This window comes from Manacus candei, unplaced genomic scaffold (assembly GCF_025592945.1).
Source record: "Manacus candei isolate 608988 ecotype Guabito, Panama unplaced genomic scaffold, ASM2559294v1 h1tg000005l, whole genome shotgun sequence".
Classification (NCBI taxonomy): domain Eukaryota; kingdom Metazoa; phylum Chordata; class Aves; order Passeriformes; family Pipridae; genus Manacus; species Manacus candei.
The window spans coordinates 6,193,084-6,215,645 of NW_026138053.1; the positions used below are offsets into that span (position 1 = coordinate 6,193,084).

The window sequence follows — 22,562 nt, forward strand, 5'->3', positions numbered from 1 at the left end:
ATTTCTACTGCTTTTGCTCTGCAAGATCTGCCAGTGTGGAGTTCTTTGTGGACAGACAAGAGTTCAAATTCACCAGGTGGTTGGGCATGAGGTGACATGGAGCCAGGCCTAAAGCCCGCTGCCATCCAGCCCTCCAGGGCTGGGGCAGGTTTAAACCCATTTGTACTGTCCTGGAATCTGCAGTGGGCTTTGTAAACAAACAAACATTGTACTTCCACAAAACCACTGCTGTCTACTCCTCTAATCAGAGTGTTTTTAATGCTGCGGTTCCTTGACAGTATCGGGAAATGCCATCAGAGACCTAATAAAAAGAGAGATCTCTGGTGAGGCAGCTTTGATAAAATGGATGTTTCCTACTATTGACTTCAAAGGAAAGAAAGTGAGCCTAATATTACTGTTGTTTTTTTAAAGCACTCCTTTGGCATCAGTGCATGACACCCTCCATTCCAAAAGCCAAAAATACTTTCCAGACTTCAACAACATTCCCTCGACTCAGGCATGGAAACTCATTGTTTAGGTGAAGTAACTCAAAAGCGTGTAAGCTGGTGCATGCAGACCTATTTTCCCCACAGATGCAGAGCTGTCCTTCAGATTCATCTGTGGCTGTAGCCCGTAGAGATCTCATTTCTCACCGTGCATTGCCAGACACTCACTCCCTGTGGATCATAGACAGCATCATACTCACTATCTACTGAGAACAGAGATTCCGTGCTGGTTTCCTTAGGAACAGCAGCAATAATACTAATCTGCTCAACAGGCCCCTTCCTCCTGTACTGCCAATAACCAGGTTGCTGCCCATGAAGTGTTACGGATGCAGCTGAGCCTTCTGATGAAAGCTTGCACATGTCCATGACACGTCCAACCACCTGCCTCGTGCAGTAAAAATAACAGGGAGTTCAGCCCCAGCTCTATCGTTTGTGTAATCTGTACAAAAATCTGCTTCAGAGGTAAATTGCAAATGGTTAGTTTGTGTGATGTAGTGATTTGAACACAAGATCTGCACTGGAATGCTGGAATTACCTCAGGATGCCTTTAGGCAAGTTACTTATCTCCTCTGTCTCAATTTTCCCATGTTTAATGCAGTACCTATAGTGTCTCACCCTTAGGGATTCAAAAGAACTGAGTACAAACAGCACAGGTGCTGAATTTCACTTTGCACAATAGAGCACCCAAATCAATCCATTGAGACTCCTCCCAAACTGAGTATTTTGCATATATACACGAAAAAAAATTCTGCTTTGAAGTCTTCCCCATCCAGACAAGCATGTAATGTGACAGACAAGTCTAGAACATTTTCCTTGAAATACATGAAGTAGAGACATTAATATTATCCCTATCCAGCTCCTTTCATGGGTATCACACACATCAGGATTCCTGATTTCTATAAAGACTAATTGCATATGTAGAAATTACGTAAAGACAAATATACCTACCTTCATCCTCTCTGTGGAGGCCCCTGAGCACATACACACGTAGTGATGGGAACATAATTTTCTACTCTTTATGGAGCCACAAGAGTGCAAAAGGGTAAACTAATAAGCCAAGAACAGATTTGTCCAAATCAAACAACTCTAGACAACTAAATGAGCAGCTCTATATTTACATTTGCAAGCAGCGGCTTAAACCAAGGATGCAATATCTGGAGATCAGCACGGTTCTACTCACCAAAGTACTCGAAGAACTGAAAGGCAGCAAAAGATGCAGCTCTGAGAAACTTTTTCTTTTCTTTCTTTTTTTTTTTTTTTTTAAATAAAAACCATTTAAGCTTGCTAATTTTTGCTGTCTCAGACAATCAAAATTCCAATTGTCTGGGACATCAAATCTAAAAAAGCATGAAATTAATCTTCAGAAGTTAAAGTCTTAAAGGCATTGCATCATTATTTTTGTTGGATATATTTTTGATTATAATGCAGATGAACCCCAAATTTAATAAAACTAAAATAACATGAGTTAAGTATGAAACATAACAGGATATTGCAAAGAGATTAGGTAGTTTCCTTTAGACTACTTGCAGAGCCCAAGGAAAAACCAAACTGAGGGACACAATGACGAGAAGGCACTGCTTAATTAGAATATTTAACAGAATATGAAAACAGAATACTCATAGTACCGGTTTTGGCAATGAAACACAGTGAGCAGAATATGGACCCAAAACATCAGTAGTGCTCTGCACCAGACCCTGTTTAGCCTGTCGACTGTCTGTAGTAGAGAAAGAAGCAGGCTCGCTAAATTCAAACCAGCTGCAACGATGAGAGTGTTACAGTTGGACTGAAGGAAGCTTACCTCATGAAAGTATTGTGGAAACTGCTGTTGGAAAGATAATAAAAGGATTAACTGCAGTTTTAGTGAACCATTTACTTTTCAATCAAAATGTCTCATGTATTTCCTGTTCTCAAGTAGCTTGAATTCCAAAATTCCTTTGTCTATTACAGTACATAGTAGCAAAGCCTGTCATAAGAAATTAATAATTTTACATGGAGAAGTACTTTTATGTATGAGGGAGGGGTGCTGCTTGCTGTTAGCTTCTCCTGAGCAGTCAATACCTAGTCAGGCAGTAATCTTACAGAGAGGAACAAAATCAAGGGCTTAAAAAGGAAGTACAATGGGTAATTGTGAACAGCGAAAGAAAATCTCCACTACAAATACCAAGAGATGTAAAGTTACTTTAACAAAGCTACAGCAAAACCGAAACAAAATCTCAGACCTCTATAGACAGAGAATGAATTGCCTTCTTAATTTGCAGGAATAACAGTACAATTATTACCACATCAAAAGAAAAGCCATCATTTAAAATGACATGACATCACTGCACAATGCAACACTGCACAGCAACCCTTGTTTAAAGCAGAATGGAATTCGCTGGGCAAATAATCCCCACTTGATATTAATAACTATAGGGAGCTGTGCTGCAGCTCTGGATCTTGCCCCTGCTAGATCAAGGTCTTTCCAGGGTAGAAAACTGAATTTGCAAAGAAGACATGTTTTTCGTGTGCTCTGTTGGATCCACTTTACTCCACGCAGGATTCCAGACTGTAACATTTAACATATCATACCTCTGCTGACAGTGGAAGGCTCTTATTCTGGGAATAGGAGAGTTAACTCCAAGTTGGGCCAATGGAAAACTCTTGCTTGTGATTGGGCCATTCCATGTATGGGAACAACTACAGTATCTGCTCCAATAAAACAGATCTTTATACACTTATATGCCAAGGTTAAATACACATGCCATAAAGGCTGTTTGCAACATCAGATGCAAAGGTTTTTCCAACTTATTCACAATGTTAAACCTTGAGATGTTATCAAAAGCTGGTACTTTAATGCAGATGAAAATGATGAAAAGTAAGAAATTTTTAGCATTTGCTAAGATATCACATGATTTAATGTCTCTGATTTACTGAGTCTTCTGTAGGAATGGGAATGTAACATTAGAATTCTGCTACGCAATACCTGTCAAATACGCATTTTGCAGGAAAAGAGAAAGGTTCCCTTACCCACAGAGTCTACTAAATCTTTCAGCATCACAGGAAAGCTAATCGGCGCTTCACATTTTAAGTGTTTCTTCTTAAAAGTGTGAAATAAAAGTAGGAAGAAGACTGATCTTGCTCCAGATCAAAAAAAAAAAACCCCAAAGTAGGCTAAAATAAAATGTCTAAGTATGCTGTCACATCTTACTTACCTATACTTTTCTGTTTACAAAGAAGAAACTTGTATTATCCTTTGATGATTTATCACTTAATAAAAGCTATGCGTGGGAAGTTAAATTCATTCCTACATTTACAAAATGTGAGTGAGCTACTTCTGGAAACAAACAAGTTGATTCTTCCTCTCAAAGTAAAAAGAAACAAGGAAATCTTAGAGTGTTTCTGTTTTATCTTGGACAACTTGAAGGTATTCGCTCAGTATCTGCACTGTTGCCAGTATTATTTTAGGAATACCCACTCAACAGTGCAGACATTAAGATAATGTTTTTCATTTATCCGATGGAAATAAAGAGAGAATCAGGACAATCATGTACAGAGAAAAGTTTTCTCTGCAAAACAATACTGTTGTTTTCTTCCTTCTCCCTTCCATAACTGTCGCAGGCCTGCAAGCTTTTTTCTTGAACAAACGAAAAAAAAGTAAGCTTTTTCTATAAACATTCTTTCCTATTCCTCCATAGAAAGCTACAGCTTGCCATGGAAAAGTATGTCATGATCTAACTTTCTTACATGCATTTTCCATTCTATCATGCTCTGATCAAAACAATAAAATAGACATATAGCCGAAAATTCTGCCTATCAGGAACCACAACCTGCTGCCATAATAGTTCCCTTTGTCTGTACTTATTTGTGTGTGTGTGTATGTGTGTGTATGACACCCACACGCATGTGGGTGTTACAAATAAGACTTTCCAAATTTCATGGCCCAATTTGGAAGCTTATGTCAAACTTGTTTTGCTTCATCTGTTTCAGTCAGGGTCTTATATCATTGTTGTTTCAAACATGTGGAAAGCTTAATGGAAGTCATTAACTTTTATTTTAGTTTGGCCATATTGTCATCATGGTGGGCAGATGCAGAGATGGTGTTATTCCCAAGATCCTCTTTTTGGAACACTGCTGTTGTTTACATCTTCTTGATCAGAAGAGAACAATGGTTTTTACTTATTTTTAAAGCTCTGTTTTGCAAATTAAAAAAGCCCCTAACAACCTTTGAAAACGTAATTAAACATATTCTTTTTATTTTTTTAGCTGTTTAAAATCCTTTAACAAGTTTCTTTTTTTTTTCTAAACTACCATTTGAAACTTTTGCACTCACAACTCTATGGGTTATTGTTCAGCTGAAGGAATGAAAAGAATTTCATTAGATGTGTTTTATGTTTCTTGATTAAAAATGTCACCCGAGGCTCAGTGACTTTGTTTTACGTTAAATGACGGCTGCGTGCTTTGATCATCACTTTATTAGTGCTTTAATGAATATTAAAAAAACAAAGCACTGTATTAAACTTTAAGCTCTCATATAAGGAAACTGAATCCCTTTTCCAAGAACTACAGTATTTCTTACTCAATCATTTCCTTCTAGATTAAGGTTTTCTCCAATTCCCCTTTAGCCTGCTGCAGACTAAGTTACAAGAAAGCACAACAATTATATTGGAATAAGATCGAAGAGAGAGCAAGAATGAAGCAGAGCAGTTATGTTTCTGTTCAAACAAATATAATCCAGACTTACCATGCACTTGTTTGGTTTTTCTCCAGAATGAACCCTCATATGAATCAGCAGTTTGTAACGAGCATTGAAGGGTTTATAGCGGCGGACACAGCCTGCCCAGAAGCAAGTGAAGTCCTCTCCTTTCCGCTGGTCAATGTGAGTCTTTTCTATGTGTCTGACCAGTTCGTCTTGTTGGTCATAAGTGGCACTGCAGTCAATCCACTGACAGACCTGTTTGCCACTGCTCAGGTCCTGTTCATCCCCGTCACTGGGTTGCAGGGACTTTGGAGACATGGAGGCGTTTAAGTGAGGCAGAGTCCCTTGGGTCTGGCTTAGCTGCTGGTGGAGGTGGTAAGGGGGAGGCAGCCCCTGGTGATGGCGAAAAAGATCAGCACTGGAGGAATAATCGTCAGCTGGTTCTTGTTTTAAGAAACTCACCTTCTGGGTGCTGTGCGAGGTGTTCTGGTGAGCAATGCCAGAACCATTCATCATAAGGCTGAGGCTTCCATTCTCTTCCACTTGCTGCATTTGTATCTGCTCACAGTCACCTCTGTCACAGTCAGCGGAAAGAGGTACAAGACATGCTGGAGGGGAGGGAATACTGCAAGGGTTTCCAGGCTGAGAGCAAGATTGGGGCTGAGAGGATTTTTGAGCACTGTGATGACTGATCTCCACAGGATGAGAGGAAATGCCAGCTGCATTAGTTCGCAGCCCATTCACACAGGTGACCAGTGACGTCTGCGATGTGCGGATGATCGCGGTAATATCGATTCCTTCGGCTGAAGACGGCACGACAGAGATGCATCTCTTCTTCAGGTTGCTTGTTTGTAGCCTAGCTGAGTGCTGAGGGGTGCCAAGTGACAAAGGACTCAGGGAGGAGCTGTGTTCATTATTAAACAAGTAGGATGAAAGTGAATTTGTAAAGCTATTATTCATTAGGTCTAGTTCAGGATGCAGACTACCGGAGGCTCTCAGCTCCATCCCCTCCGTAATCCTCCTATGTGTGGAAGCCTCAGACAGAACCTTATAATCACTGGGGCATTCTTGTTTAATGTGCTGAGCCGGGTGACTTCCATTCAGGCATGGAGCAGCAGAATCTACTGAGTCTTGAAACCTGGGTGACCTGTAATACAGTTTTCATTAAGCATCGCTAACTACCACAGGATTTATGATTTTTGTACAAGATACAACACTTGTTAAGCCCTGGAGAATGGAAGCGTTTGCTCTCTGCTGAATGTTGCCTGTCTAATGAAGCAATTACACCAAAAAAAATCTGCAATGCTTCCCCTACAACCTGTGTAAAGTCAGCATCATTTTACACGGGATTAATTTTACGCAATGGGTTACACACGGAACAGACAATCTCCCCTCCACTGCTACAGGCAGTTCATCAATCACAATCTAGGCTTTCAATGCATAATAGATCGGGCAAAACAATAGCTGAGAATGAAGTTTGAGAGCTTTGGGCATTTTTGAATTATTCAAATATCAGCATTTTCCTCAGAGCACACTGGGAAAATGCCTTGGTATTCTTGTTCACACGAATAAAAAAAGGCTGGCTGAGCTACGCTTACATGTCCGAGACAGGCTTTCCTTCACTAGACTAAAACAGGAGAAATATCAGTGGGGAAAAAAGGAATACAAAGAAAGAACTGCTCAATTTCAACCAGCGGTTCAGAATCAATGAGATATCAGCTGAGTATTTACATTCACAAAATACAAAGTACACAGTTAGTAGATTTAAATTGGCAGCCTGTGCACTCCCATTTCTATTTTTCATAATAAAGTGTGCATGGGTCTGTAAATCAAAGTAAGATTGTTCTGCAAAAGCGATTTTTCATCTTTCCTGATGTGTGCTGAATCCATTCATTCAGGAAGCAGAATCTTGAGAAATGCCACATAAACTTTTCAAAAAAACACTGCATTAGGAAACAGCTCCTCCTAACATTTTCTTCTTCCAAGCAGTTAGCAACTGGTTTATGGCTTAAAATAAAACTTTTTATCTCAGCTATAAACATTTACTGTGGATGATCCAACTGTGTGATTTTTCTTAGGACCAGAGAGTGTTCCTTACATATCCCTAAAGCACGGGAGGGTTTAACCTATGGCTTCACTGTGCAGCGATGTGCCAGACTTAGAAGAGGAAACAGTACATCTGTGTGCAGGAAAGCTGTACCTGAGCTAATAAACCCTCCAGAGAAGTGCCCCATGGCTCTTAGGCTGACATGTTCCACTTAAATGAATTTCATGCTTTTCTGATGCTAGCACCACAAAAGCTGGAAAAAACCCAACCATTTGGCAACTTGTGTGTGACACCACAGCTAAGGCAGATCTGACACATTTTAAAGCATGAAACACATATGCATAAGGTATTTTGCACATAAACATATATTAAACTGTGAAGCTGCTGAATAAACTGCATTTATTTTATACCTTAGATGATTTTATCACTATTATCCACCACTAACACTAAAATGGGAAGCTGTGACAACTTCTACAACTTCCCTGGTAACAGCTCTCAGAGAACGAGCAATTAGAAAAAAAACATAACAACAATATAAAGCTTCGAAAATACTTCCTTCCCATGAAATTAAGGTTGTCAAAAAATGACACCTGTTCGAGGCACACAACTGGCAACACTGCATTCACTAGTGACAGGTTTCTAAGCTCCAACAGTTTGCAGGCAATAGGGTTGATATTAAAAAACCCTTTAAGATCATGAGAGAAGTGAAATTCCCCACCATTCACTGATATAGAACAATCAGATCTTGCATTTGCCACCAGAAATTTCAAAAGAGTATATTTAAACATTTTAGAGGTTTCCATAAACCATTACTTATAATTTCTCCCTTTAGGTTTGCACAGTTGGTCTCAGGGTAAACTTAAAGCACCTGTTTTTGCAGATGGTAAATTTATATTAAAAAAACCCAAACCCAACAGTATTCATACATTATTTTTTAACATTTACAGAACCATATGTCTGTAAAATATGTGGCATAAGTATACTTTTATGGCACATGTTTGGGAAACTCTGCTCTGCTTGCTCAGTAAAAAGCATGGTGTTTTAAACTCATTCTGAGAAAGGCTTTACACATGCCATGCCAGGCACAGTATTTCCTATTACTTAGTTTCTGCTGTACAAAAACTCTTCTAAATAATTCAGTTTGTATCATAGTTTAGTGGTCCCAAAGCCTCAGGCTAAAGTAAACACAACACATTTCCTACATCACATAAAGCTAACCCAAGCCTTACATTTCAGCCTGTGATAATTGGTGTCATATTATTAAGCTTTATGTAAAGCTCCCATCTTGCCAGAAATCCACATGAGGAGTTTGGCTTTTGCCTAAGCTGGAGTCAGTGCAGAGTACCTGCAGGATGGATACAAACATCCCTATCCTGAGAAATACTAGCTTCCCAAAACTCTCAGGAACATCCATCTGCATTTCCAGCAGAGGAGTTTACTCAGTCAGGACTGTATTGCTGTGATGCTGCCATGTAGAATATGAGACACACAAGAGAGGAGTTTTGAACCAAAAGGCAAGCTGGAATACCTTATTTCAAAAGCAACGATGGCACTGAATTCATACTTCCCATTGCCACAGCCATGTCTTATCCATTGCTCTGCCTACAAAATGATAAGCACAGGCTGCTTGTGCAGATCAGAAGCAAGTCCTTTCCAGGGACTGCAGTTTTCTCTGTAGCACTATATACTTATATACACTATATATCCCATGTTAGTTAGCTCTGCTGGGAGGATCTAACATTTCTTCAATCTCCTGATGTTTTGAGCGCTGGGCTACTTAATGCTGAGGTTGCATTAATGCACAGTTCCTGTATTACTGGCAGAATTTTGCCATCACTATTCTAGGCCAAGCCCTGCTCATTCCTCCCAGTCCTGAAAGGGTTGGAGGAAGAAGGTGCAAAGAAACAAAACTAATGCAGGTGCAACATAAGGTGTCTGGTATCCAACTTGCTGGGTGGGTCCTCTTTTACCCATTGACTATTTGCTCCTGCAAAGGCATCTTGCTGTCACAGCCAGGGATCAGATTCCAGGCCTGGTACCCACAGGTTGTGCTGGCCCTAAGGATTTCATGATCTCTGGACAGTAGCCAAATATAAATGTCTACAAAATAAACAGCCAAGATGAGGGGACGAAGTAGAGCGGGACAGTGTAAGGAGCACCATGTGGACACATGGATCAGCACGAGCAGCTCTGGGGGGCTTCCAGATGGGCAATCCTGAAAGGGAGTGGAGTCAGCAGGAGAATACGCCCCATAAGCCTCTCTTCATGGGGAGCATCCATGCACCAGGGATGGACAGTCCGAGGGAACAGAATTGCTGCTGAAGCACATGAAAGCTGAGTGTAAGGCCTTTGAAGAGTAACAGCAGCCTCTCAGAGGATACTAAGGCAGTGTTTCCAAAGAGACTCCCTTACGTGGTAATTGGAGCCAGAGCACGAGGCCAGTAGCACCACGCCAGAAGCGCTGCAGTTCCCAACTGCCCTCAGAGGAAAAGATGACTGTATCTGAAATCTCCGGATTATTTACAAAACATACATGCCTTCCACTGCCACTGTAAATGTGTGCTCGGTGATAACTGACAGTTTTAAGAAGCTGGAGGGGATTGTTCTGCTGCACATCCAGGGACCCCGTGCAACACTATCCGAGTGCTCTGATGTCTTCCCTGGGTTTTACATGCGAGCACTGAGCACCGTGTGGGAGGGTTTGCCGCGTCTGATAATGGATTATTTGACAAAGGGCCAGCATTAGCTGTGTGCTGACTCCAGTTGTGGTGAGGAAGGTATTGGGATTTTTCCAGTCCCACACGCATTGCATTCACAGATAGAATGTAGCAGCAATTAGGCTGCAGAACTTAGAAGTTATTAACTGAGTGGGGAAAAGGGGCCAGGAAGAAGAAGGATCATGATTCTTGGACTACGGCAGTCATCCCTAGAATACAGTTTTCAAGAGAAAGCAATTCAGGGAGAAGCTGAAGGGGATAACAAGTTTCAGTGCATTGAGGGGAAAAAAGGACAATCACAACTCCAAATCCTGAGGGAGACTTTTGATTTCTAGGGGAGGTGCTCTCTGGTTTGTTTGGCTTTTCCCTGACATTCCATATCCTAGAAACACAAAGTTGTTCAAAGTTCAACCCAGAGAGACTGTTTGAATTTGTATCTCCCTTTATTTCTGTGCTGGTCACTAGAACTGGGCAGAACAACCAAAGAGAGTTTGCCCTGACTTCTGTGTGCTCCAATATCTGACAATTCCAGCCTTACTTCTCTATTTTCTAATGAAGGCTGAGATGGGGGGTGGGGGGGTGCAGAGCACTCCTGGCTCCCACTAATTTCACTGCTGGGCATTTACCCCCACCTCAGTTATGTTCTCCTGTTTTCAGATCTTCAGGAAAGACCATCTCTTCTGTTACTTGTTTGTAAAGAACCTTTAGTGTCACAAACACCACGAACAGAAATCATCCCAAATGTTTCTATCAAATGCCAAAGTTCTGGCTCTGAACCACGTGTCTCACCAGCAGCACAGTGATATAATGAGACACTGTGCCCAGGAGGTCCACAGAGCAGAGCTGGGCACTGGCTTCACCTTGCAAATCCCATGCCGACAAAATCAGTACTAGCCAGGTGGACACACAAGCAAGAGTATGATCAGTGGGACACAAAACCAAACCTGTAATGGAGAAGAAGGGTCCTTCAAGATACTCTCCATACATTTCCAAACTTAGAAGCAGCAGAGCTTCAAGGCTTTAGACCATGCCACAAGGCAAAGGAGAGGGAATCAGGCCTATAACCTGCTGCTTTCTCATGTTATGCAACAGACAATCCTTTATGTTGCTCTGGGAATCCTCTTCCAAATGGGAGCTGGACGGGGTTCATATTTCTGAGGGTGGGTACTGTGATGCCAGGTATGCAGGTATCTGTCATTTCCTCATTATAAATTTTACAAAAAGGTTCAGAAAGATCTAAGCAGAGCACTCTCTTCCTCCTTTTGTTTGCTCCTGCCCTAATTATCTTTGTTTCATAATTGTCCTCACTGACAGAATTAAAAAAAAGATTGATAATTGCCAGTCCCACATTGAGCCATAAAGAAGCCAGGAGGGAGCAGATTTACATCCAGCTGTAAATGCATCTACAAATCTTTGTAGCAATACTGGAATATTTTGTTATGTGGCATGGATATTATTTGTCCTTTTTAAACAAACAAACAAACATACAAAAAACTCTTTCCACTTGCTTGTCATGTTACTTTGCCTCCTTCTCCTGAAAACACAGATGTTCTTACCCCACCAGTAAATGGAAAAGGGGAAACAAGACATAAATATGTATAATAAAATCAGAAACAGTCGGATTTTCAAGACCAAGCTGTAGGCCGTATTTCCTCTTACTGTGGCTATGGAAATTTGGGCTTGATAGTTCCATGCACATAGTGCCAGTTATTCCAAGTACCTAAGATAAAGGCTGCAACTTTACTGAAGTTTCTCTTTTCTACAGCTCTTCAAAAAGGTCAAGATTATTCCATATTATATCCCCTGCCAAAAAGCAGCATAATTAAAATAGATGGACAGATTTTAATTTGTAGCAGGCTTCTATTCACAATGGATGTCTGTTTAGGGTACTTGTTTAAAATCTGGTAATGTTAAATTTGTTACAACAACAAAAAAATAATGGAGTTCTGTGTTTTCATATAATTAATTTATAGCAAATGTTTAAATAGAGATTCTGTTCATAGCATATCCAACTACAGTGTATATATCAAAACCAGAGACCAAATTTTCACATTACGGCCTTAAAAGCAAATACCAAGGATGTGGCTGTATGGGAACACTGAAAATACTGAACACTGAAAAGGAGATGCTGTAGAAATTAAAGTGGCATTGGCTTCCTGTACGTTTGATGGTGGCATGCCAAATTGCCACATGGCAGACACCGGGTTGGGACCAAGTATCATCCCTGCCCTCCAGGCTGCAATTTGGAAACACCACGGCAATGGGGCGGAGGTACAGGGGAGGTAAGTCTGACCCTACTGAACCCTCTGAGGCAAAGTTCTCATCTACTTTTGAGTACCCTGGAAGAGCCCCCCCAGAGAAGCTGTATTTAAACTTCAGTTCAGGGGCTGTGGCTGCACACGCAGTGACTCCTCTGGCACTGAAGGACTTCCGAAACAAAGGGGAAGCCAATAATACACTTTCAAATGTAGCACCCACAGATGCTACTGGGAAACAGTTCCAACAAAGCAACTCTCCAGAAGAGCAAAGTGCACGAACTGATAAAAGTTGCAGCTTTGGTACCTCATATCCGAGTGCGCCAGGTTGAGCTGACCCACGTGCAGCAGCCTCTCCCGGGACAGGGGGTGCTCTCGCATGAGGGAGTTCCCTGTGTGGAGGAAGAGCCCTTGCCTGCAGACAGGCACTGAACTACTCGTCATCTCCATGTCCATCATGGTCTTCTTCTCGGAGATCAAATTGCAATGATTGTAGCCACCGTTCACTGTCAAAAAAATAAGTAAAATAAAAAACAATAAGCCTTTGACTAAGAACTCTCTACAATGACTACTACTTTGTACACTCGTTTTGGATTTCCTTGCAGAATTCTCATCAATGACACAGCAGTGGAAATGAAGGGTTTCACAAGGAAGACAAAATTAATTGCAAAGGAATCTGGGTCTGTGAACTATTGTTTATTTCTCATTTTAAGTTTTGTGGCTATTTCTACCTCAAAAAAGATAACTTCCTTTCCTTCTTTGCATTTTTAGGGTAAAGCCTTGCCTGTTACATTTTGGAGAGGGATGTTTCAGAGTCCCTTTATTTCCAGGGAGAGGGACTCTCTGAAAACAGTGACGTAAGTCGAGTTTTTCTTTGCAGATAATTATCTCTGTGATTATGACTTTAGATGGGCATGTTTCTACTTTAGTCAGGTCAACAGTGTGAAAAAATTTAAGTGGTTTTATTTTAATTTATACATTTAACTGTATTTTCCAAGTAAGCTATTATTATAAATGTTAATGCTAATAATCATAAATTCTGCTCTGGTAAATACTCCATTTTACAGACTAGAAAAACAGACTAGAGCTATAGCAATATTACTCAGAAATATATATGTCACCATTTTCACTACAGTAGATAAATCATGTTCCTAAAATACTAGATCTTCCTCAAATCTGATTTTTCATGCAGACAAAATGTAATGGTGTCAGATACTAAGGCAAGCGTAGTTCTGTAGTTTTCATACAGAGCTCAGAAGTGGCTCCTTCACCCTTGTACCCAGCTCTGATGGTGAGGGGAACTGCACTGTAGTCAGCCCACCCTCCAAGGAGGCACTGAGTGTCACACACTGAGGAAGAAAACAAATTCTGCAAAGGGACAGAAAAGATAAAGCCTGTGCTCAGTTTCCTGCAAATCATTGATTTTCACAAGCATCCAGGTGTGTTACAAGGCACAATTCATCCCACTATAGTTTTGTTGTCTCTTGAGTTTTACCCAGACAATGCCTACATCATTCAGCCATCCCAAAATAGGCTCATGCAGCTCCAAGACGTTTTCCTCTTCTCATTGACTATACAAGGTGCCCAAAACAAGTAACTTAAACTAAGTACCTGACTTAGTAATTGTGTGAAATTAATTGTGTGAAATCAATCTCTCTGAGCAGCCATAGACTTACAAACATCCCCGTCACCAATAACCTGCTCTACACTGCTCTCAGGTCTGCTCCTTCTTCTACTGAAACCCTCACTGGACCCACCACAGACAACACAACTTTTACCATTTCAGCAGTATAATTTGTGGTATTATCCAGGACAGGTATATATCAGTATTGAATCATAGAATGGCTTGGGTTGGAAGGGACCTTCAGAGATCGTCTAGTCCAAACCCCCTGTCATGGCCAGGCATGTCTTCCACTAGACCAGGTTGCTCAAAGTCCCATCCAACCTGGTCTTGAACTGTTCCAGGGATGAGGCATCCACAGCTTCTCTGGGCAAACTGTGCCAGGGCCTCACCACTCTTCATGAAAAATTTCCTTCTTTATATCCTAACTAAATCTATCTTCCTTCAGTTTAAAACCATTACTACAATCCCTAGTAAAAAGTTTTTCTGTTTTTCTTACAAATTCTGCTTTACATATTGAAAGGCCACAATACGGTCTCCCCAGAGCCTTCTCTTCTCCAGGCTGAACAAGTCCAGCTCTCTCAGCCAGTCTCCAGAGCAGAGGTGCTCCACCCCTCTGATCATATTCTAACCCTGTAGCAAACTGAAGGTGAGTGGGAGAGCCTGGGCTGCCATGGTCCTCTATAATTACAGTCTTTGAACTCTATAATCAAAGCTTTGAAAATTATGAGAATCACGTTCAGGGGTTTGGTGAGTATAAATGAGAAGAAAGAGGTGACTGGGGAAGGCAAAAAAAGTCTCTGGTAACTTAGAATTCGTGAAAGGCCTCGCAGCACAGAAGTCCATTCTCCTCTACTGGCTGGGCTCCACAGCATCCCCATCATGCTCCATGGAGCCATTGTAATGGGAAGACCATGTCAGATGAAGATGTAGTCCGGAGCCACAGAAAAGAGCAGGCATATATGACACCCAAATTACAACTTGCATGAGGCACTACTGTGACATTTCCAGAAGAGAATTCCTTGTTTCCAGTGAAAAGTTTTCAGTGTTTGGCTGATACATTACATTTCTTGACCATTTATTTGATTTTTACTTTTTCAGAAGTCAGAATCTTTAAAATTGGAAAACTAATACTGAGTTTTTCCTACCCAGCTCCATCACAACACTAAGGCATGTGAAAAGTCCTAGGAAGTGTAGGTCAGCATCATTTTATATAAACATTTATAAAAAGCCCATGTAAGATTTTTCAGGAAAGAGATTTTAAAGAGAAACTGGTTTGCATTTAAACTATACAAAATGGGCCATCAGCCTTCTTCATGGTAATTAATATATATGTTCTAGTTATTTCAGATCTATATTCAGAGACCTGAATTCACTGACACTGTGTGAGTGTTCTGAATGACTCTGAAGAGATATAGAAGCTGTACAGAAATGCAGCATCTTCTGGTCTGTACAAGGCAGTAACCAAACCTTTTAAGATCACTTTGGAGGCCTTTCAGCTTATAGTGGGTCTTTCTGATTATTAGCTCTGCCCTGTTTGTAATCAGGACATAAATTATCATGATTCTCTGGAGTCCACAGCTTCATTGGGCTTTATCCCATTCCTATACTGCCTTCATTCAATCATAATTTAACTCACTTCAGGGATAATACCTACCTTAGCAAGACTGTATAATGAGACTCTGGATTCTTAATTGGTTTAGGAGAATCACATTTAAAGGGTATCTAAATACACTGTTGAACACTAGTGAATCAGCTCTCCACACTTCCAAAGGCCACACGACCAAGAAAAGATGGTAAATCAATCAGACTTAAAATACCCAATTCACAGTTCCTCTATTTCCATCAGCAGTGTTACTTGGAATATAGTCAAGATGTATCTTCCCTCCAAAATATTGTGGAGTCGCTTAAAATGTTTAAGGTTTATACTGGACTCATAATAAAACACTTTCTTTCATTCCCCAAATGATACAAGTCTGAAATTCATTAGGGCTTTCTAAATATGTACTTTACCAATTTTATCATATTATCAAAACAAAGAAACTTGAAGCTTTCACCAAAGCTCAGCAATACCAACTGTAGCACACAGTGATACCTATTTGTGTGAAGATGGAGATTTCCTAGAATAACATGAACACTATCCCTGTGCTGTCAAAAATAATTATCTTCTCTTGTAGCTGTCAAATCAGAAAACACATTTATTCCCTGCAAAAGAACAGAGCACTTATGCTAAATCTGTGTGAAATTCTGTTTTCAGCTAATCCACTGTACATTTGCCTTCACAAAGTACCTTACAGATTCATTAATGAGAGCTAAAAATGTCTTGCACAACAGTGCCCTGAGTGAAGTCACACTTGTACCGAAAGCCTCCGAAATGTGCCTACCATATGGAAGCTGGAACAATGACAGACAAGGGACACCACCACCAGCTCACGTTTTTTTATCTCCCCCAGCAGCCGAAAAAAGAGTTCAGAGATTATCTCTGAACACGGACAACCTGAGTCTATCTTTAACTCTTCAAGCACTTGTGAAGGTAAATTCACTGCCTCTGAAAAAAGTCTGCTTTACACCGCTGTAACTGAGAACAGAATCTGGCCCTCTGACAACTGGCTGTTCTATACAATATTAATATCACTGGCTGGCACACACAGAATTTAAGCACTTTCCATGTCTGGAACTCTTCTTTCACTGGTATCGAGGGGCCTTTAACCCACATACTGTAACTTTCCAATAACAGATGAAAAGAGCACACACTCCCTCGCCTTAGACCAGAGGGTTCACCCCACTTGCACTACACCATAGCCATTCCATAAATCCATATAAAAAAGTAATCCTAATTTACAGAGAGTAAGTCTAATAAAAGCAGAATGGTTTCCAGAAGGATCTCATGGAAGTGGAATCCATCAAGGTAACTTCTGTCTTTCTCTCTTTCTGTCCTGAGCCTTTGATTTATATCTTTACATTTAAATGTTCGCAAAGGGAACGGAAGCAGCTGATGCAGTAGTGTGCAAAGGCTGCAATCAGGCAATTCCTTCCATATGAGTAATCAAGTTAGTTTAATTTTGGATACCTTGTTCCTTTCATTCTGGGGTAACTGACTTTGGGGAAGTTTTTTCTTGATTTATGCCAGATTAAGTCTTGTGAGAATTGGCCCCATTGATTGTGATGAGGCTCCACACCTCAGGAATGACACTGGAACTGGTTGGGATATGCAGGGTCAGCCCTACATTTCTTGCTGGGGGTAAATTCTGCTGGAAGAAAGCAGGATATATGCTCACACCAAAGGAAACCTGCCTGTGCAAGAATGACATCCACATTCAAAACAGCCCTAACTAAAGGGCAATATCTCTCTTTCTTCCCCAAAGAACACCTTGTTTACCATGCAGGGAGGCTTCACTGTTACTGATCAAATTAGCTATTAAGGCTAAGAAGGTAAGAGCAAGAAAACTTACCAAAAGGGTAATTATTCAACAATAAACACATGTTGCAGGGCTTTGGAGTTTACCTAATTAAGACCAATGGACAAATAACTGAAAGATGTCTAACTGAAATGACTCACATTGAAAATAGAGATAGATTTGAAATATTTGCTTAACATACTTAGATATCCCCAGAGAACTGTGGGTTTTGTGGCGAAGACCAAACTAGGTCATTTGCCTTTTTTTTTCTTACTGTTCATTCTCTTTAATTACTTCTTGTTAAAAAAAAAAAAAATTGCCATTCTTGGTTTTGTTTGGATGTGATGTCCAAAATGTACCACGACAACACTGAGAAATGGAACGCTGTTACTGGCAGCAGGATGAGTCACGTGAGACGAGTGAAAGACCAAACATTACCAGATTTTCTCAAACAAGTGAAAATCATCCACACTGAAGAGGCCATTAAACCCCTCCACTGAGAGGGAATTATTAACTCAAAAAGTGCCAACACAGCAAAGCCATGGGGGGAAGGTGCTGTACCCACACTCAGCATGTCATGAGTGCTGAACAATCTCCATTACAGTATGGCTGGACTGACTGACACAACTACACAGTCGGTAATTTAAGAGCATCCAGAGAGATGCACAGCACTCTGCTGCCTGCTTGAAGGCTCTAATGAATGAACTGAATGCTTCAAAACACAAAATCTTCAAAATCATTCATGCACATAGAGCATTTTTGACATTTTCAATAACAACAAAATCAACACTTTCATGAAGTTTTTTATGCCTGTCATGCCATTCTCTATGGTGAATGGGAGGGATTGTCTTAATCCTACACCACCAAGCCTGAGGGACAGAAAAGTAGCTAAGGAAAGGAAAGCAAAGGCTGGAAAATAGATACTAGAGTCATTCTTACATTCCCTGGAAGGCAGCCTCGACTGTGGAGACAGATTTTCTATGCCTTGTGAAAAAACACGGCTTCTCCTTTGTTTCACTGAACAACTATTAGCAGGGATATGAGTTTGGGTCTAAATTTTTCTATTATGGACACATTTAAGGAGAAACACTTTAGAAAAAGGCTGGACTGATTAGCCATGGATGCCACTACAGCCTTAGCAGACTTTACCCAAATGTAACACTAGTGTTTTCAGTCAGATCTTAGAACAAGACATCCTAAACACACTTACAGATCTTGGCCTGGAGACCCAAAAGAGGGGATGTTCAGATCTTTTCTTGGCCTCTCTGCAGTCATTTGCACCATCTGGTACATAACAAATCTCAAGACATTTGGGCTTCTCACCACTTCAAAGAGGAAAGTTCTCCACTTTAAAAGACCTTTGCAATAGTTTTTAATTCAGTAGCAGACTTCCAGTAACATTTGACTACATTTCTTAAACCACTCAGTGTGGTCCCAGATTGTCCAACCATGACTCTTCAGGTAGGTAAATGTAAACCCTCACAAAGCATTGAAAACTCTACCTTTTTATTACAAGCTATGAAGTTTTGGAAGTTCTCTCACTGTTCTGATTTCATCTCTGTGTAATATCAATACTGTGCATCACTAAGGTGTCCTCCCTGGTGGCAAGAAATGTTTTAGAGCTAAACAGCCCCAGAGCAGTGCGTTTAAGTGCAGAATTCCTTCCTTGTTCCATTAATTATCTGAGTCCCCTGTAATGCACAGACAGAAAATGCAAGATCTGAAAATCACACTGAGGAAACAACTACTTGGGTAATGACTGTCGAAAAAAGTCACTGTTATACCGAAAAGTTACTAAAAATGTTCAAACATTACTGTGCAGTTCTTTAAGCCCCTGGGGACAAACACACGGACTTTCAGTATGAGCATTTGTCACACACAGCTCCTTTGGCTCACTCAGACTGGCAAAAGAGGGCAGTAGTCTCTTTTCTTGCTGTTTGCCCCTACCCTTACAATAACAGCATTAAATTTTCGCTGCTGCACTCAAGAGTTCACATGTCAAAGAGGAACAAAGCAGCTCACACCACACTCCAGGTTCACCCCGGATCTCTGTATCAGTTACAACCTGTCCACATTTTAAGGTCTGTTTCATACAGCTGGTAGAGACATGGCTTCATTTATTTATAATGCTTGTGCACCATCTTAGTAAAAACACAGTGAGAGCCAAAAGATTCTTTATCACAGAGCAGGCCACACTGTATAGTGAAAGTCAAGTGAAGACCAAAATTATTCTATACTGGTGTATCAAAACAGAGGTGGCAGATCCTCTGCCTATTTGCAAACAGATACAGATTATATCAGTCTATAAAAGATTAGGATTAAAACCAACAGTATTGAATAAGGTTAGAATAAAAAAGAAAGACCTCTTTCCTCCAAGTTTTTATGAACCATGCTATAAAATGTTACAACAGAAATACTTATTTCTTTACTTTCACATTGATGTATGAGTGAAGACAGAAGGGCTAAGAAAAAATCTTGTAAACTAAAACAACCCAGATAGTGAAATAATTTGTTGAGTATCAATCTTAAAAACTCGTGGAAGATAAATACAACCCATGTGTGTCTTTCTAGTGAATTATGGACCCTAACTGTTGGCTACATCCATATTTGTTATTTCATGTTCAATTTATTTTTAAAACTAGTTATTTGGATTGCATTATATTTCTGTTCTGGGTAATTTATTTTTGCAGGCTACACACAGTATTTTAAGGGAGTGAATGTGTAGGGTTGGCACTGCAGAAGAAAGAAGCGTGGTTAATTTTATATCAGTCCAACTTAATACGATTTGAAAACATTTCAGTAGTTTAGAGATCTGTAACCTTTTCACTTTCGAGCATGTGGACAGAGCTGGCTCCCATATTTGACTTTTCCATGATATTTTAAAGGTTATCTTGGAGTGCAACAGGAAGCAAAGAACACATAACAATCTACTACCTCTTTCACTGCTAACATGGCTTTCAGGGTTACGTAGTTCGGATTTCCAGCTGAGACCGGCACAACACTTTTTGAACTTAGCAAGTATGGCCAAGATTGAGGAAAACAAATGCCATGAGCTTTGGTTCCAGTGACTTCACAGCCTCAGCTGATGTTCTGAGTTAGGCTCTAGATGTGCAAAGACAGAACCATTTTAGGTAATAGTGAATAGATTCTCGGAGAAATACACTGTCTTTCCCTACAGGTAGGTTTGAAACTCAACATTCTTGGCTTCTATTTGGATTTCAGACCTCTAAATATGCCCCCAAACAGAGCTGAGAGCAGACTGAAAATGACCATTGGCCTCTTTTGTGGCAATCAAGACAAAACCTTTTGCAACTTGATGAAACACAGGTCTTGTCATTCATTGTTACAGAGGCTCTTTGGCTTGGAATCACCTTTAGCCTGTTACCAGGCAATCTGAAAAATATTGTTCTCAGCACATCTGGTCTTTTTTTGTGGTCAGTTATCCTTCCTCACTACTTGGATTCTAGTAACAGCGGGAAAAGACATTAAAATAAATGTTTTAGGAAAATATTAAGCTCAACAAACATTATTTTAATTAAAAGGAAATCCTAAAAACCTCCTAATGGGCACTTGGAGAATATAAGCTCAATGTAATGAAATTTGATGTGTTTCCTTTTTTTTTTAAGATGACCATTTTTGGAATCAGTTTAATTCTCAATATGTCTGATAGGTAGGATATATTATGTGTTTGCCTTGTCAAACACAGGAGAATCAGGATGTCTTGCCACCTTGTGAGTAAACATTTTCAAAGGAGGCACATATACAGCCTTTAGCCCCATTCTCCTTTCCCAGTTCTCCACTCACTCAATTCCCCTTTCACTCCTGAGCTCGTTTGAAACTGTCTCTTCCACTTCCATCTTCAGTCCTCTCCAACCTGTCCCTCACCTTCCAGCACACACTCCAGGATGCCACAGATGCAAGACTGCTGCCATGCTGTGCAAAGCTGGCTCTACCAAATCCATTGCACAAGTTTTAACCCTGGCAGGAGCTGGACACACTGAGTACCAAACAACTGTATTTTCCACTGTGAGCAACACAGACAGGCTGCTGTCAGTCTGTCTGGTTTAAACTCCCTGCTCTTACACGAGATGGATCCACAACCTGTGCTCCCGGAGACAGCTGAGTCAGGCTGAAGCAATTCACCCCCCCAAATAAATGCCACTGTGCATCTGGTGTAAACTATAAGGCAACTATACACCCTTTAGGGTTATGTACACACTCCCCTGCCCTTAGTCCCTTTGGTTTGTCTTTTCTGTTGCTCTAAATGGACACCACCAGGGTTTTCACAGCAGCCTGTCATTAGATGGGATCTTTAGGTTAAAAGAGCTCCAGAGTGACTCTTTCAAGAGAGAAGTTTGCACGTTTTGTGATGAGGTACTTGAACTGTTCCCGTTGCACACATGCTTTCATCATCGATTATGTGACTCCTTTGGGAATCAGGGTCTTTCCATACATGTACAGACTGTGAAAATCTGTTTCTTTTGTTTTTTCCTCTAAGTCATTTAATTCCCTAATAGCCAGAGCATGCCTACTACGAACTGCATGTGCGTTATTCTTTCCCATTTACTTATGAAACCCTGAACTTTTAAACTCCCAGATCTCCACTCCCCTATATTTTCCTTAGCCCATTTAGTCTCTCTTTTCCATGGAAGTTTTAGCCAGCAGACCATGTAAAGACTCCGCAGGGGTATGTGCTCTCCTAAACATCTGAAACACAAGGATGTGCAGGGAATGAAAGCTGGGGTTTTGCCATATGGCACCTTGCATATGTCTTATGTAAACATATATGTCTATGTCCCAAGAAGGAATTTTATGTCTGCCTGGCTCAGCAGTATATTATATACTTTAAAAAGGAAAAAAAACCCAACACAACAAAAAATATTTCCATCAAGATGTTGGGCTCGAAGTTTTAGGAGCCTGGAAGTGTCACCAAGTCAGTAACAGCCACAGAAGCCAACCACCACAAAGACAGAATCACTGTAGATCACATAAGGGAGAAACAGCACACTTTAAACAACAGGGGAAATTGGTAACCAAACATATTTTGTTCCTTTCAATGCAGGCTGGACAGAGGAAGAGGTCTGGTGGGATGTGGATGCACAGCATCTACTCTTCTGGACCTAGTTCTGGTGCACACATTTGGAAAACAGCCTACTCATAGGCAAAGGAGACAGAAAATGAGTCATAATAGGAATCAAAATGCACCGGGAGTCTGCAAAAAACTTTCCATGTTGCAATGTGATAGGAATGCTCCAACATGTAAAGGGAACACTGTGGAGGGGAGCTGGTAAACCTGCACTGCACATCAGCCTCAGCTATGGGTTGTCTTCCATTTATAGGTCCTCCAAAAAGTGCCAATTAGGC

The 22,562-nt window shown here is 40.6% G+C and overlaps 1 protein-coding gene across 5 annotated transcripts in view; it reads right to left on the bottom strand.

Annotated features, from left to right (window-relative positions):
- The window catches only part of GLIS1 (GLIS family zinc finger 1), a 187,623-nt gene that overhangs the window by 82,452 nt on the left and 82,609 nt on the right, over window positions 1–22,562 (bottom strand). For all 5 annotated transcript variants that reach the window (XM_051800991.1, XM_051801000.1, XM_051800983.1 and 2 more), the window contains 2 exons: window positions 12,487–12,685; window positions 5,206–6,307 (listed from right to left, as the gene is read on the bottom strand). In XM_051800991.1, coding sequence (XP_051656951.1) covers window positions 5,206–6,307; window positions 12,487–12,685 — 1,301 coding nt within the window. The remainder of the gene's footprint in view (window positions 1–5,205; window positions 6,308–12,486; window positions 12,686–22,562) is intronic.